The following is a 17,071-nucleotide window of genomic DNA, read 5'->3' as shown; positions in this document are numbered from 1 at the left end:
TTGGTGAGAGGGTAAGCCTTGTGTAGCCACAGAGAAGACAGCCTTTCCAGAGAGACAATGAGACAATTTTACCTTTTCTCCTTCCATAATGGAAATCGGTTAATGAGTACTAATGTCACTGGGATGAAATTGGGGGTGAGGGAGGTTTCTTCCAGGATGGTACCTTTGGTTGGTCCCTTTGTTTTTCTATCCTGAACAACTAGGCTTCAGAGATGCGCCTGTGAAGCCATGAGGAAGGCAGGGAAGAGAACTGGAGGCTGTGGAAAAGTCCCAAATCTTTCCCAGGATGATGAAGCAATAACAAGAAACTCAGATTCAAAAGAGGAAGGAAAACATCACATCCTTTATTTCCAAAAATAAAAATAAAAAATAGCCAAATGAAGCTCCATGTACATAAAGGTATTTGGAGGGAAAACAATCACAGATTTTAATTCAGTTTTACATATTTATAGCAGAATTAAGTCATCTCTTTCAACTGTGTTTTCATTTAACTATCACTTTCAGTCAAGTACTATATAACAACATTTTATTTCAAGTTAGTTCATAATTTAGGATGCTAAGGGAACAGATGATAAATCACAAACAGTGTGGGTAGAAAGGGTACTAAACAGTCTGGAGCTTCAGTCAGAATTGTATATGTGTGAATTATGATTACAAAATATTTGCCTGACTGTATAATTAACATTTACTGTAATCATTATATTTTCCCATAAATTAACAATATAAATAAACATATGGAGGTCTTGAGTAAGCAAATAAAAATCAATACAAGAGACAAAATTTTGTTGCAACTATAATAATAGCATGGGTTACAGCTCAGGGAAAACTACTTCACAAATAGTTTAGTCAGCACACACATAGTGGAGAGACTGTGACATCTTGTTTGTTTAAGCCACCTTTAAAAACACATGAAGGAGGTTTGGGGAAAGCTGGACATGGTGAAAGTTTTTTTCCATGAAGAACTGCATTTGTGGATGGGAGGGGGGGTTGCATGCATTCTGGGATCACTATGTTGTAAACTGAATCTTCTGAACTCCAATTGCCAAGATTCTGAAGAAAATAGGAAATTATAAAAATGTCTCTCTCCCTCAAGCCACTTTCCTTTCTATTAATGACTGAAAAGGCTTGCTGATTGCTGCTAATGAGAAGAAACACAAAATGGGTCTATTTTTTTTTCAAGAGGTTGTCTTTGAAGGAACAGGAAATATTAACCATAACTTGACTGTAGCCTTAGGATCCCAAACAAGAATATTGGTATCTTGAGGGGTCCCCAAAGGAGGCTCAAGTGACCTGACTTGCACTGATTGAGTGCCATGCCAGAGCTTGGAGAAGCCTACATGCCTGTGTCAGAGCCTGTCAGAGCCCTCAACATCTGCACACCTCCTTAGACCTGTTGTCTCTGCATTACTTTTGTTTTCCTGTAAGCAGGACTTAGCTCTAAAGTTACCAGTTAGTGTGCATGTCTTTTCTTTTTTTAATGAAGTTTGATTTTTATCTCTTTAGAAACGGTTTGAAACTAACAGGCAAAGAGAGTTTGACAGAGAGGAGAACAAATCGCTGACAAAGAACCTTTTACATTTCATCAGCGTTGTTAGGACGACAAGAAAGAATGTCTCAGATAATAACTCTCACTTCAAAGATTTCTCAGCTCAATAGAAAGTGAACCATCCTTTTTATTCAACCACAAGGACTGGCACTAAAGAAGACTCCACTGTTTGATTTTTTTTTCCACCTTGTTTATTTTTCCCCTATTCTCTAGGGTACTTGGATAAAATAAACAACATGACAATTAAGAGAACATGGACTTCTTACTTTCCTGCCATCTTCCTTATCTCCTTGGCCTTGCACTCTTAAGCTCATGCCCAGGGCCAGCCCAGACCTGAGGAATACCATACACAGCACACTAGGGAAAAGTAAGTTTGGGGTGGCTGCAAGAGACTTCTGGGATAGAGGGGCAGAATGTGCTGTGCTGGGGCCAAAGCGGAAATGACTGAAAGCCGCAGTCTGAACTTCTCAGACTCATCCAGGGTGGCTCCACTGGACCGCAAGTCTCACTCAAATTCAAGCCTCCACCTTGTTCAAGATGCAGAGAGGTGCATTGCACAGAACTGAGGTTGGCATGCTTACTTGTTTAGCTTGTGGGTTGCCCTAAAGTTATTTACTCCTGATCTTGGAGCCTCTTTGAGGGACAGCCAAGATGTGCATAGTCTGTTTGCTGAGTCAAGTTCTTCCCTTTTCTGAAAGGGTCCCTGGTGTCAAAGCACCCACCTATGTTAGAATGCAAGGTGAACCTCTAAACGTCAGCGAGGCAGGTCCTAAGGGGCAAGTATATATTGGAGAACGTAGTGACAGTATCAAATGGCATGAAAGCAAAGGTCAGCACAAATGTATCTTCTTAGAGTGTCTGCAATGAAGTGTGCCGCCTTTGAAGGGGCCGCTCCCTGAGCGCATTTCCATGGCAAGCCCAACTTGGCGTGATGATGCAATGTCAAACTCACACTTTTCAGCCCCAAAACTCAACTCTTTGAACAACCCGAGCTTGATTAGACCTTTCTCCTTTTCTTTCCCCTCTTAAAAACCATTTCCTCGCCTTTAGAAACTCGCCATCAAACCCAAATGCGCCCTCTGATCACCGCAGAAAGCAGAAACAAAGAAGGCTGAGCAGTGATTCAAGCGGCCTTTTTCTTCTTTCCCATTATTATCCATTTTTATTATGATTGAGAACAAGTGCCCATTCGCGTGGGTTTTGTTTACCGGAAATTAAATGAAAATGATTTAGTCTGCGTCAAACAAAAATATATACTTGTATATACAGGGGGAAAGGCCTGTTAGACGTAAATATTATGTCCTTAATGAAAAGCCTGGACGGGCTCCAGGCTTGGCCTTTCAGGATTTCAGTGAGACTTGCCCATTGCCATAGAAATCCTAACTTACCATGAAGATGCACCGTGGCGAAGAAACATTGCTTTGTGCGCCGGCCCTTTGATGTCGCAGGCGTGAGATTCGGGCTCTCAGCTGCACTGGGCGAGATTACCTTAGGAGCAAAGCAGTGGACATCTGTAACAAGCAAATGAAAAATTATAGGCGATTAGTAGCCTACCAAACATTGTTGTTTTTATTTTATTGTTTTGGATATGGGTGGAAGCCAATGAGTTTAGAAACACAAGAGAAAGAACCTAGTCCAATTTGGGGATGGAAGAATTTTTAAACATTGTCAAAAGACACAAATTCCCCAGATGCCCTCTGCACGTTGGCCATGGGACAGGTGTTTCTCAAAGGGAAACAAAGTTTGCTGCCAACACAGCCCTTGACCAGGAATCATCCGGGCCCTTTGTATTGGGGGTGGGGATTGTAGTTCTCTTTCCACAAGGAGAGATTCACTAAGGATGTATTGAGAAGATTCTGGTTTTTATTAGGTGTACTTTTAGGGGTCTGGAATGGGTTTGTCCAAGATTTCCCTCCGTTTTTCCTTCTTCTCCCCCCCCCCCCTAAATCTCAACAAGGATTTCTGGGAAATACCATTCTTCCAGGTTGTTAGACTGGAAAATGGGCCCCAATTTCCCCTCCTGCGCCCCTTGGAAACAGTTTCAAAGACTTTCCCTTTTCCTGCCACCAGCATCTGGTCCTCTTTCTGGGGACTTAATACCCAGCACATAAAATATGCATTCAGCCCTGGTTGGTTAACTCAGTTGGTTGGAACATCATCCTGATGCAACAAGGTAATGGGTTTTATCTCTAGTCAGGGCACATACAAGCATCAACCAATGAATGCATAAATAAGTACAACAACAAATTGATGTTTTTCTCTCTTCTTCTCTTTCTCTAAAATAAATAATACACATTCAATCTAAACCCATTTAGGTATTTGCGTTTAAACATTTGTTCTTGCAGTTCCTCTTGTATACCCTTCTTCACCTTAAAAAGAGAGAGACAGAGACCAACATTGTGTGATTTTTGAAAGTTCATCATGGAATTGACTGAATTTATCCAGACACTGTGGTCTAGGTCAGATACCTGTCCAGTGGAGACCTAGGCTCAGTGATGTCATTGGCTCACTGCACTCCTAGTGCCAAGCAGCCACAAGATCCCATAAGCCAAGGCTAGACAAGGGTAGAAGGTGAGAGGAGATGATTGGTCTGGGGAGACCTCTGAGCAATGAATCTTAAAGCCCCTCTAGCACTCTTTTGTTTGAATTTCCCATTGTTTGAACTCATCCCCCACCCCAAGTATATAATGTATATATGAAGCAGACTAGCAGACAGATGTGTCTGTGTGCTTGGGTCAGTTTGCTGGAGAGAGGCATGTGAGTTCCAGCAGTGGTGCTAAAACTCTCTTAACTCTTTTATAGAAGTGTTGGAAAATTTTGAGATCTGAAATTTGTGTACTTTTGTTTCAAAAGACAGCTGTAAGGTGAAATTGTAAAGAAGCAGAAAAGGAAGGAAATAGGAGGTAAGATATAAGTGATCCAAACTTTGGTGGAGACTGCAACTGGGAACTGAGAAAGAAGTGGTGCCTGACAATCCAAGTGGTCTAATCCTGGAGGAAAATATTTCCCTTATCTGAACCTTCGGAAGACTTTGTGGTCTTAGTATTGTCACATGAAGTTGCCAAGATTGCACATAAACTCTACTAATATATTTTTCTTTTTGTCCATCTGTTTATCTACCTTCTTTACCCCAACACTGTTTTCATGCTACCAGGTCATGAAGGTGTATATGTGTGTGTGTGTGGGGGGGGGGGTGTTACTGGGTATGACTGTAGAATAAATAAGTAGCATATTTACATTTTATTCACTGACCTCTAAAAACCATAAGCAATTATTTAACTTCCTTCCTTCCTTCCTTCCTTCCTTCCTTCCTTCCTTCCTTCCTTCCTTCCTTCCTTCCTTCCTTCTCTTCAAGCCTCAAGAACCAGATCTAGACTAGCAGTCATTGCTCGCAGAGCAGCAACCACAGCAGTAACCCTAATACCATAAGCAGGGGGCGGCAGCGGCAGGGCCAGATGCTGACGCCCGACTTGGCGCGGCAGGGACAGTTACAACACCGCCAGTAACTTGACACACATACCATTCTCTCAATTCGATGCCACGAGCCACTACTGCCGCCGAGGAGGCCACCAGGGGCTCACGGCCTAAGTTGGGAGAACGCGACACAACAGCAGACTGCGTGGCAGAGACGTAGCCAGAGCTAAGAGACGGCGGTGAGCGCCCATGCACCTTCATGTGCTTACGCAGCGAGCTGGGGTGCGTGTAGCACTTGTCGCAACCGCGTACTTTGCATGTGTACGGCTTGTCGCTCGTGTGCACATGCGAGTGCTTCTTGCGGTCGCTGCTGTTGGCAAAGCGTCGCTCGCAGCCCTCGAACTCGCACCTGAAGGGCTTTTCCCCTGATGGAGGCAATTGCAGAGACATTAGTGCTTGTGACCCAGGTCTGGCTCGGCCTCACAAACCTCCCTAATTTTTCCCCCCCATTATTTGGGAAAGAACCAGTAAAGATTTTCAGAAACTTTTGTGTTCGGCCCTTTAGGCCTGGTACTTTCTTCCCTCCCAGCTCTGAGTGCGCCCTCCAAGCTGCCTCCTGAAGCCCTCCCCCACCCCCCTCTCCTGCCTGAGCCTGGGGGAGGGTAGGAAGAGAGAGGAAGAGGAGGAGGAGGAGGAGGAGGAGGAGGGGAGATAAAGAATCCATCTTAGTTTCCATCCTGGAAAATCGTGATCTACTTCGATTGTTTTCCTCCAAATTTTCTCCATTCGGAGCAGAAGCTCCTCTACCTAGAAAACAGAGTTGACTGAGGAGGTTTTATCTGCTCAATTTACAATTGCTGTTCCAGTCAAAGGTTCCCCACTCAGAGGACCATCCCGCACACACCCCATCCTGGCCCAAACTGTTTCCTAAAAAAGGTTTTGTATAAATGTCAAGGCGATGGGATAATTTAGTAGTACACACCCGATGCACATGACATGTGCACAGTGCGTATTCGTGCTGTAGGAAAAGATATTCTGAGCAATGATTCACTTCACAAGCTATTTTTACAGGAAATGGGAATTTCCTCCCTCTTCCCTTCGATCCCCTGAGGGCAAACGTTTAGCAGCATTCTTCAAATCTTACCGCCACTGCTCCGGATCCCGCTACCTAAGAGCACCGACGATACTACTTTATTACGCTGCTCCTGAGGTTTCCAGGAGATGCTGCTGCAGGCAGCCAGCTCTCCCAGTCCCAGTTAGCTATGTGTTCAACGGACCCTCCCCAGACCACCACGCCCGAAAGTTGGACCTAGCAAACCTGAGGCGAAAGGCCCCTGCTGCAGAATCTGCCCGGGCCCAGTGGGATCCGCGGCCTATCTCCCAATCGAACCCTTGAGCATGGAAGCTTCGGTGTGAGCACAGCTGCTGCGGTCACGCCTGGTCAGTCCCCGCGGACGGAAGGCTAGAGGGCAGCCGGGGTAGACCCACGAGGGGCTAGGCTCCCTGGTGCGATGCCCCGTAGAGCCGCGGGAAGGCGCGAGTGCGCATTAGGTTGGAAATACTGCGGTGGACCAAGCTCCAATCCGGGAGCTCTCCGCGGACTGGATTCGCTGGCCGGTGGGGGAGGAAAGAGCCCCGAGAAGCCTGAAGCATAGGTGCTGCGGGAAGGAGGTGAGAAAGTGTATAGGCGCTTTAAATAATTAGATGCCGCCGTGCTCGCTGGATAAAGGGATCCGCTCCCAAGCTTCTGGTTGAGAAGAAAGGTGCGCGGCTGCAGGACTGTTGCCTTGAGGTCGCTTCTCCAGTGACTCCCGGAAAAGAGGGAGAGCTTTGGGGTTAGGTTTAAACAAAGCACCTTTTATGGTGTCCGCCCATGCTCACGCTGAGACAGAGGTTTGCGCACAACCCTCGCCTTAAGGCTGCGGAGGATTGTGAACCCAGGTCTTGGTCCCAGCCCGGCCATTGCGTCCTCCCCCAGCAGGATTATTGCAATTACAGTGTAACAGTGAACGGTGCTAGAATCTGCTATTTCTCAGGACACCGGTACCGTATTACAAATATGAATAAAGAGACATGCAAAATAAATTAGTGCCTTCGTTTTCTTTCCTTAAATTTCTGTTAGTATTTGCCAAACTAAAACTTTTCTTCATTTTCTCCCCACAACCCACCAAAAAAATATCTAACAAGAACCATGCAATTTAGTACCCGCCAAAGGAAACAAGATTTGCTGAGAAAACGGAAGAGGTGTAGAATTTAAGCTTCACTGCTCCCCCCCGCCCCGTCCCCCACCACACACACACACACACACACACACACTTATCCCATCTTGTGAGCGCTTTGTTGGACATTCACGTAAAACAGAAATAATGATTTCGTCCCAGACGAAGAGCAGAGGCGGGAAAAAGCAGGACACTGAAGGTGATACGGGCCTGGAAGGTCCGAGGCCGCTGGGAGGCCAAGAGAAGCAGCGCCCGCGCGCCCTCCTGCCTCCTGCCTTCGCGGCCTCTCCCCAGTTGCTGGAGCCGCCCCGGCTTCTCCGTCGAACACTCCCACCCCCATCCACCGCCTCCCTCCCACCCGGGCTGTGCTCTGGGCCCCGGGCGGGTGGGTGTGGAGAGGCAGGGTTGGTCCAGGGCCTTGCAGCCCTTCTCCAGCAGCGGGTCCATGGGCTGAGTCGCGAAAGGCCCGCAGTCTCCTTCCAGAAGCTCAACTACCGGGAGAGGCTCCTTCCCAGCCCCGCGCCGGGCCCGCCCGGCAAAGTTTGGCAGCGGCAGGGCGGTGCGCTAGAGCCATTTTTCTCGCACTTGTGGCTGTGCCGAGCGTCTCCGCCCAGGCTGGGTCTCTACCTCAGCCCCAGCCCTGCCTCTCCCTGCCCAGCGCCTGCGGCGGCGGGGCGAGGCCCCGGCCCCGGGGCCCAGGGGCCCGGAAAAGGGCGCCCAGCGGCAGCGCGCCCGCGTTTCTCTTGCGGCGGCACCTTTGTTCTGGGACTGCGGGACCGCCACCAAGTGAAACCTTTCGGCGTGGGCTCCCGGCAGCCGCACCCGAGGCCAGGCCTGGGATTCAGATCCGGAGAATTTTAACGCCCTAGAAATAATCATTCGCCCCCGCGAGTCGAGAAAATGAAACGGCATTAATATTTGAAAAGGCAATTATTTTCCTGTTTAACTGTCTTCATGAAAAAATTGTCTTGAGGTCAATTGCCATTTGAGAAGCATTTTGTTGTTTTCCCCCCTCTTTTCATTACTAAGGAGCGGGCTGAGACCAGGCCCTGCAGGTTTGTTTGGTTTTTTTTTTTTTTTTTTTTTTGGGGGGGGGTTGTGTGTGTGTGTGTTTTTTTGTTTTTTTTAACTCCAGCGGCAAAGAATTGGGACTGCCATCGGAAAGGACGCACTTAGAATTTAGACCTGGGTAGAAGAAACCTGAACCAGCCCAAATGCATGGAACTTGTTTCGCTGCTGTAGGTCAATAAACTAAGAATTTAACCGTTTTCTACTTCAGGGCCTTCAAACAGTAGGCCGGCAAAGTGTGTTTGTTTAGAACTCCCCAGTCATTAAAAATCAGTTCCTCCTCTGGCTCAGGACTTCGTGTCTACCTCTGCAGTGTAGACTGCCAGCTTCTGGAGTAGCCAGCCTGGAGGCGGTGAATAGTACCTCATTTCTTTCTGCCTCACACCGGGATGAAACTCTGATGAGGAGGAAGCACCCTGGAAACAGCTTCAGAAAATCATACATTTCCAGATGTGCTCCAGAAATAAAGTAGGAGACTAAAAGGACTTTGGTGGTCTGGCCTCCGCGTGTGCCATTTTCCTAGCCACGGACCTTCTTCAACATTGCAGGGTTTGCTAGAGAAGGTGGGATTTAGCAAGATTCTGTCCTGGGTATTGCCAGCCTGGGAGAGTTATTTGACTTTGACTCTAATAATTACCATTGTTTCTACCAATAATAGAGGTGAGTAAAACAAAGCGCCAGGGAGGAGAAGTGGAGCACCAAGCTGGAACTTATTTCATACCCTGGTCTGGCCACCGGTCCAATTCTCTCCTTCCGCCACCCCCAGGAAACAAACAAACAAAAACAAACACGGGAGGGGGAATGTCGATTTCTTAAATTTGGAGAGTGGGCAAGAAAATCCTAACTGGAATATAAACATGACTGCTAAACTTATTAATGTAACTTCACAGGCTGTTCTGGAAAGTGTGAAAACTTTCTCCTTGCAATTGCACTAATTATAGATGCTTCTGGCCAGAGAAGTTCGACTTTGCAGGCTCTTGCCCTGGTTCCTTTCCTTTCTGTTAACTAGAACTGACAGATGTGGTGACACATGTCCCCATTTCACTTAACAGCTCAGTAAATGACATTTAAGGCAGATGAGTCTCCTTGGATCTCTACTAAAGCAGAAGAGAAGTTTGTCAATTGTCCCAAGTGTCCAGTTATCAAGGCTCCAAAAGTTAGCCTAGAGACCCCAAATCCTAAAGAAATAGCCAAAGGCCTGATTACCCCTCAGTGCAGGTGGTGGTCAGGTTGTAATTGTTGGCCAAAAAAACTGGGAAAAATTAAATTGTCCCTATATATTTTAAGACTGAGAAACAGTACTATTTAAATACCTTAAAAGCAAACTAAATGGGCAGGGAGCACACATTCACATACTTGGAGACCCAAAAACCTTCACCCTGGCCTCCCAGAGCAGAAATCCTCTACTGTCTTTCCCACACTCAGCCTTGATAACTTCTGTGACTCTAATAGAAGAGTATAATTAATATTTTATGGGCTTGGCTCATGGAAACACCAAATACTCGCCCCTCCCCACACACACACACACACATACACACTCCAGGATGAAACTTGAGGAAATCCAGCCCTATGGCCAGGAAGAGGCCCCTGCTTCCCCAGAGGATCTAAACGAGGTAGTGCGAATACTGACCTGTGTGAGTTCTTTTGTGTATTTTGAGATTTTCTGATCTAGCAAAGACCTTCCCACACCCGGGGAAAGGACAAGGGAAGGGCTTCTCGCCTGTATGAACGCGGATGTGATTTACAAGTTTGTATTTGGCTTTGAAGGGCTTGCCCTGGCGTGGACACTCCTCCCAGAAGCAGATGTGGTTGGCCTGCTCTGGGCCGCCGACGTGCTCCACAGTGACGTGAGTGACCAGCTCGTGCATAGTGCTGAAAGTTTTGGAGCAGAGGTGCGGGAGTTCGGGGCCATCAACCGCCTGCCACTTGCAGATGAGCTCCTGTTTGATGGGCTGGCGCATGTAACGGAAGAAGGCACTGGGACCCTGGGGCACAGCGAGGTTCACCGTCAAGTTCATGCCCCCATAGCCATGCAGGGCCCCAGCAGCTGCTAGGGCGTTGCGGTGGGCGACTGGTCCTGGCGAGAAGGCTCCGGGACGCGCATTCATTTCTCTGGGGAGCCCCAGTCGCAGGAGTCCTTTCAAAGTGCCATTGGCGGAGGTCTCGGAAGTCTGCTCAGGAAGGCCAGGGAACACCGAGGGGCTGGAGGCAGCAATGAGGTGGGGGTCATAATGTCCGGAGCTACTACCTGTTGTCAAGAAAAATAGCGAGCGTGAGATCAGGTGGCATGAGCTGAGCGTTCCACCTGACGGGGGTGGGGGGTGGGGGGACAGCAGCAAAGAAGCAGGTCTACAGCCTCTGCCTTCAGAGCCCAGACCTGGAGCCAGGTAGTGTCAGCAGCAAACCCAATAGGCCACGCGAGGTAGAGCCCCCAGCCTTTCCAAGAGCCTTAGGTGGATGAGATGGATTATGGCAGCTCTGTTTGTGGAAGGGATAGTGGGACACACAATGCTGAGTCGTCTGTGGGCAGTCAGGAGCCCTTAAGCTCTGCTACAAGGGAAGCACGACCTGCTCCCCAAGTACACTTTGGCGGTCAACAACGCCCACCCTGAGGGTGATTGAGGATAAGGGCAGTGGGGATGTTGTAAGTGGTGGGGGTGCTGCTGAAGTGCCCAGCCATATGCATTAATTTCAGCTTCCAGGTCCGCTGGGAGTGGGCAGCCTGCATCTGGACTCAGACTCCCCAGAGTTGCCAGGCCACTGTCACCTGACAGCGTGGAGGGGAAAGAAGAATCACAAAGCAACTTCTGAAGAGGTATTTTCCCCCCTTAAGTTTTGGATTGTGACTTTTCTACTCCTCCCCCCACCCACCCACCCCCCACCCCCACCACCACCACCCTGGATCTTTAAAGCCTACTTGAAACCCGCATGCTAAAGAGGCGGCAGCAGAGCGCAAGAGGAAGTGAATAGAGATTGGGGCCCAGCCGGTCTCACAGAGAGGAACAATCGCCTAGGTCACCCATTGGCCTGCTGCCTGGGCCCAACGTCAGAGATGACAGGTCTCGCTGTTCCTGGACACACACACACACACACACACACCTGCTCTAGCTCCTCCTCTTCCCTCCCTTCCCCCATCACCCTCCCTTGCCCCCTATCAGCTCCCACTTCTGCTCCTGCACTCTGACCCAGGCACCAATTCTCTCCTCTAGAGCCTCCACCTTATCTCCCCAAAGCTGGATGGATATGCTCTTGAAAGTGAGCGCAGCGAGATAATGCCTCTGTTCTCCACAACTTTGGGGAGGAGTATTGCTTTGCACATGTCCTCGGGGCAGACCTACTGTACCCAGTCTTGCCAGAACTGATAGGCAGCACCCTGAGCACTCTCACACAGCTTCAGCACTTTGTCCCAGGAGTCATGTGAAATGGAAGGCAGAGATCTAGGGAGGGAAAGTCTCTCTCTCTCTCTCTCTCTCTCTCTCTCTCTCTCTCTCTCTCTGTCTCTCTCTCTCTCCCATGCCCAAACCACACTATGCCTTCCAACATGTACCCTTCCTTCTCCCCTCCCTGTCTCCCTTCTTCCCACTTAATCTGGTGCCTGATGCTCTCAAAGACTGATAAACCCCAGAATCCAGTTGTGGCCAGAGCCAGGAGTAAACAGGGGAGGTTGATGACCTGGAGAGGCTGACTTCAAACCCACACAGCCCTCCTGAGAGGGGCTAAGGAACTTCTCAGCCATAAATCACAGCATCCCACAGGTGGACTGGCCAAAGAAACAAAGGCTAGCATAGCAAAAAGGAACATTTCTTCTCTCTTCCATTTCCTTACTCTCCCAGGTCTTCTTCCTTGAGCTCTGTAGACCCTGACACCAAAAGGAGCCTTTGAGAAAGGGTAGATTTAGGGATCAATTCCACTCTCAGCTCCCACCTGTTGCCTGTCTTTAGGGTTCTGATAAGAGTGGAGGCCATGTTAAGAGTAGAGGCCAGGCTATGAGAGGACTGTTGCTTCCTGGTCTTCAGGTTGTACAGTCTTGGGGTGGGGGCATGGGGTAAAAACAAACAAACAAACAAACAAACACCTTCAGGTCTGGACAAAGAGGCTGAGGGTATCCTTTGTTTGTGTCAACCCACTAACTAGGATGAGCTACATCACCTGGTGATGCAAAGGGCTGCTGGCTTCTACCCATGCCTTGGTCTCCAGCCCAAAATGCCAGCTTAAGTACTTGGGCTTCTCTGATGGCCATAGATAGCACCCAAAGGCTGATGAAAGGGTTTTTAAGGGATATTTTAGAGATTTCATAAAAATCTCCATACCCACAGCAAAGGTGAGAAGTTTGGACAGACTTCTATGAACTCTGATGCAGGGTTTTTGAGTTGTCCCACCCATTCCTAGCAGTAAGAACAATTATACATTCTCTAGTCAGTATAAATAAGGATTTCTTTTAAATTTTAAAAACAATTTACTTATTTATAATGGTTGGCAGGTTCTTTCAGACTTTCTTCATTTAATACATTGTTCCTGCTCTGGGTGCATTTTATTGAGCTTTCACAACAATTTCCCCTGGTTTTGGCAAGTGCAGGTTTTTCTGCTCCTCCAGCTGGAAGAGCTTAAGCAACACAACACAACCAAGGTGCTATGGTTAACATTGAAAAAAAAAATTGGGCCTGGCATGGCTCAATGGTTAAGCGTTGACCTGTGAACCAGGAGGTCACAGTTCTATTCCTGGTCAGGGCACATGCTCTGATTGCAGGCTTGATCCCCAGTGTGGGGCATGTAGGAGGCAGCCAAATAATGATTCTCTTTCATCTTTGATGTTTCTATCTCCCTCTTCCTTCCCCTTCCTCTCTGAAATCAATGAAAAAATATATTTTTTAAAAAGTTAAAGAAAAGCATTTGACAGCCTAACCCTGTCTGCTCTGGAAACCAAGGGTTTCCACAACAGTGTTGAGATTAGACTTATAAGATTTGTCTCCTTTCCTGGCTTTCACATTTTCCTACAGTCTCACTTTTTTGGACTTATCCCTCTGACTGCAGGCATCTCCTCTGGTCTCCCATCTGTTTTCTCTTCCTCTAAACCTGGTCAGAAAAGATCTCTGTCTCTAGCCATAGTATTGAGGTATTCCAGTCTCTGTGAGTGATTTTAAAGCTCCCCTTTGTACAGGTGTCCTTTGAGTGATGCAGCTTACTAGACAAGTCTGGGCTGAACCCAAGTAAAACTCAGAAAATAATAAAGACCAAAACCAAAAACCCAAAGGTGTGTGTCCCTCCCTAGGATCCCTCACTATTTCTCCTAAGCATCCCTCAACACAGAATTTAGTCACCTCCTCCGGTAGCATTCAGACCTAAGTGCAGGGTGCTTTTGCAGTAGTTCAGCAATTAAAGCATTTTCTTTCCCACCTGATCATGGGCCATCTACAATCTACTGTTCAGGATGTTTGTCAAACTCATCATCCATTTTGACTTCCATTAAAACTCTGATTTGCACAAAAATGTATCTCTTAATATATGCATGGTGATCCCACCTGAATCAAAAGCATTGAGTAATTGTATAGAACAAAGGTATTTAAGTTGTTTTATGCTTTGGAACCTACTGGAACCCTTTTGAACTAGTGCATTCTAATAGTACTGTGTGGTTGCCCATGCTTGTAAAGAAGAAAAGAATAACTTTCTATTAGAAGGTGGTGAAAATAAAGATTCTTTTTTCCCCATCCATGTTTGCAGACTACTTCATCGACTCTAGAGATAAGAAGCATAGGTTTTATACACAGTCTCACTTACTAACTTCACCTTGAAATGCTTCAAACATGTGTATGGCTTTTTGTGCCAACAGCAAAAGGGCAGATTTATCTGATTCAGTCAAATTCACTGACAGTTACCTGGCCTTGTGAAGCTCCCTCCCAGATGCAGCCTTCTCTTGAAACACAAAAAACATCTGGACATTTCCCAAGAGACAGAGGTAAGTAGGAAAAAATTGATTTCACCCACTAATATTTATAAGCCGAAAATTTTGGGCAATTACATAAAGGCCTTCAAGGCTTATCTCTTAAATCACCAACAAAGCAGTATCCAGCTAATCACAAAAGACAGGTGGAACACCAATGTAGGCAGGTGTACTTCAGTTTTCAGGGACATTCATTAGGGTCTTCTAGTGCCCAGATAGCAAGGAGTTCAGGTATCATTGATTATTGTTTGGGCAGGCTGAGGAGTATTATCCCTCTCAATAGTTATTAGAATTTTTCTTTCAGAACTTTATTTCATCACACTTGTTTCCAATACCAAATGTGTGGCTGGAATATTCTTTTCCTAACCATCATGTAGTTTATAGCATTACTGATTCCACTTTCCTGCTTCATCTGTAGGAAAAAAGAATATTCTGAAGTCCAGAGATCTTTCAGCAAGTGCCAGAGAAGCTCTGGATGCCTTCATGGATGGGAGACTGTTTGGAGCACAATAGACCCTATACATCTCTTCAATGCCCAGAATCATGCCCTACATACCCTTCTTTACCTGAGCCAAACCAATGCAACAGCATGAACTAAACTGATTTTCTAATCCTGCTGTATAAAAATTTGACATTTGATGATGCCATCATCTGCCAGAGCTCCTCACATCATTGGCTCAAATGGGGAAATGTCTGATCTCTCCCTCAGGAAAGAAAAACATCAGGTGAATTTCAGATGCATAACTGGGCTATTTTCCAATTTTGCTCTCTTAAACAATGCTAAATGATGATTACCCAGCAGTATCCTAGGAGCCAAGGGCCACTGCACAGAGCCTGGTTAAGTATAAGCCTTGTTGCCTGGATATTATGCATCTAAATCTGCATTCATTTGTTCATTCTTTTCTTCCTCACTTCTGCCCAGGTTACCAACCCAAACTAGGAACAAATCTCTTCAGATCCTGGTCACTGACAGACTTGAGGATTCCTGCAGTGAGAGATTGTCTCTATTCTTATGGGAAAGTAATTAAATAACTTAAGCCCCAGGAGGCCACCATATGTACAGGTCCAAAGTGTACAAAGGAGATGAGATCTCTGAGGATTTTGGAGATATTCCTCCCCTTTGCTATGCCAGTTTGGGCTTTAGTTATCATTAATGGAACTAAGTATGAAAGAAAATATACTTAGATAGAATTTAATTTTCAAATAATGGTTCTGCAAAAATCTTTCAACAAAAAATTAAGAAACATAGCTAAAGGATTTTACAGAACAGCATTGAAAAACTGAAACAACAGAATTTCCATAATAACCACATCTCTCTTGAGAATTCTGTCATCAAATCATCCCAAAATAATAGACGATAATAATTTCCTGATTTGTCATTTAACTTTTGTTAAGAAGGTTGCTTTTTCTACCAACAGCAACAACAACAACAAAAACTACAATCAAACAAACAAACAAACAAACAAAAAATCTCTTGGAGGCAACCATCAGTTAGAGGTATAGTTCAAATGAGGAAAACTAGATGCCTGGAAGGAGAAACTCCCAACCCTAAATCATATGCTTATTCTAAATGGAATATTGAATTAAATTTTTCACATTGAAGGTATTCCTGTCAGTCACTCCCTGTTCAGACACCACATTGTGGGAAGATCATCACCACCACATTGCAGAAGGCTGGTGTCCCTGGTAAAGATGATGCATATCATGTAAACCCCATCACCAAGATCAAAGTATGCTTCTTTCATGGAAGCCAATACATGTCAAACCTTATTCCAATCAAATTATCTGGAAATGAATTCAAGATGAATATGTCATAGAATAATGTGACAGTGGAACTGCAAAAGGTCAGGGGTGGTTGTTTCAATGAGAGAGTCGTCAAATATTAATTCTAGAACATCCAGATGAGTAGGCTTTGAGGGATTAGTCAGCTGCTGGTGGGACATTGAGTTGCTGATTTGTGTGCAAATTTATTAAACAGCAAGGTGTTGCTCTAAATTGCACTTGAACTCAAGAAACATCCCCAAACTCACAAACAACATAAGCAAAAGACAAAACAAAATTTTCTACTTAAAAGAGAAATAACTTCAGCAAACCAATATTCAAACTTACTCCACTCTTTCAGAGACATTTGGTGAAGTCTCAATCGTTTCCTCATCCCCAAGGATGTCTTGTATCTCATTTCCTGACTTTGAGCCTGTTGGCGGAGATGGGGTAAGGAAGAGAAACAGTTACTAGTTAAATATTTTCACACATGTTTGTAAGGAACAGTCTTGCAGCCTGAATGTGTGATTAAAAAAAAAAAAAAAAAAAAAAAAGTGTGGATCTATGGATCTGAAAAGTCTTAGTCTTTCTTTGACCATTTTCAAATTTGACAGTGAAAATAAAATAACTCTGCTAGGAACTTCCTGTATTTATTGCAAAACAACATACCCTTGAAGATAAAAAATATTAAAATCATCATTCCCCAACAAGTTGTATTCTTTTTATCTCAAACTCATGTTATTCTGTTTTTCAGGTAGAATTAAGCACCCAGTTCAGCCAGTCAGTGTTCAAACATCTCTAACTTTTAGAATTTGAATTTATTATATGAGAAGCTGCCATTATTTTCTTTAAGTGTATTAACTGAGTTTAGTAAAATGGAATGAGGAGGCCTGGGACATTAGCAGATGAAAAACTGAGTTGTAACTCTTGAAACTGGGAAGAGAGGAATTACTTTGCAAATTTCTAGATCCTGTTCTGGTCTGTTGGTGTGGAGTCCCTTACATGGTTTCTTCCCCCAAAACTTTTTAGAATCCATCATTGGTTGATTTTTCAAAGTCAATATAAAATTTCCCTGATGTTTTTTTTTTTGGAGGGGGAAAGGGGGTCTCATTTCTATCATCTGGT

General features: G+C 45.6%; 1 protein-coding gene across 1 annotated transcript; it reads right to left on the bottom strand.

Moving 5' to 3' along the window:
* Positions 1–314: 314 nt before the first annotated feature.
* On the bottom strand, positions 315–16,373 carry ZIC4 (Zic family member 4). The gene is made up of 4 exons (XM_045584110.1): positions 16,295–16,373; positions 9,878–10,495; positions 5,067–5,385; positions 315–3,057 (listed from the first exon to the last, which is right to left on the bottom strand). Coding segments are annotated over exons 1-4 (1,008 nt in total). The 5' UTR covers positions 16,365–16,373; the 3' UTR covers positions 315–3,056.
* Positions 16,374–17,071: the final 698 nt, after the last annotated feature.

This window comes from Pipistrellus kuhlii, unplaced genomic scaffold (genome assembly GCF_014108245.1).
Source record: "Pipistrellus kuhlii isolate mPipKuh1 unplaced genomic scaffold, mPipKuh1.p scaffold_m20_p_2, whole genome shotgun sequence".
Lineage (NCBI taxonomy): Eukaryota > Metazoa > Chordata > Mammalia > Chiroptera > Vespertilionidae > Pipistrellus > Pipistrellus kuhlii.
The sequence above is the reverse complement of the archived record's forward strand: the minus strand, read 5'-3'. Positions and strand labels throughout refer to the sequence as shown.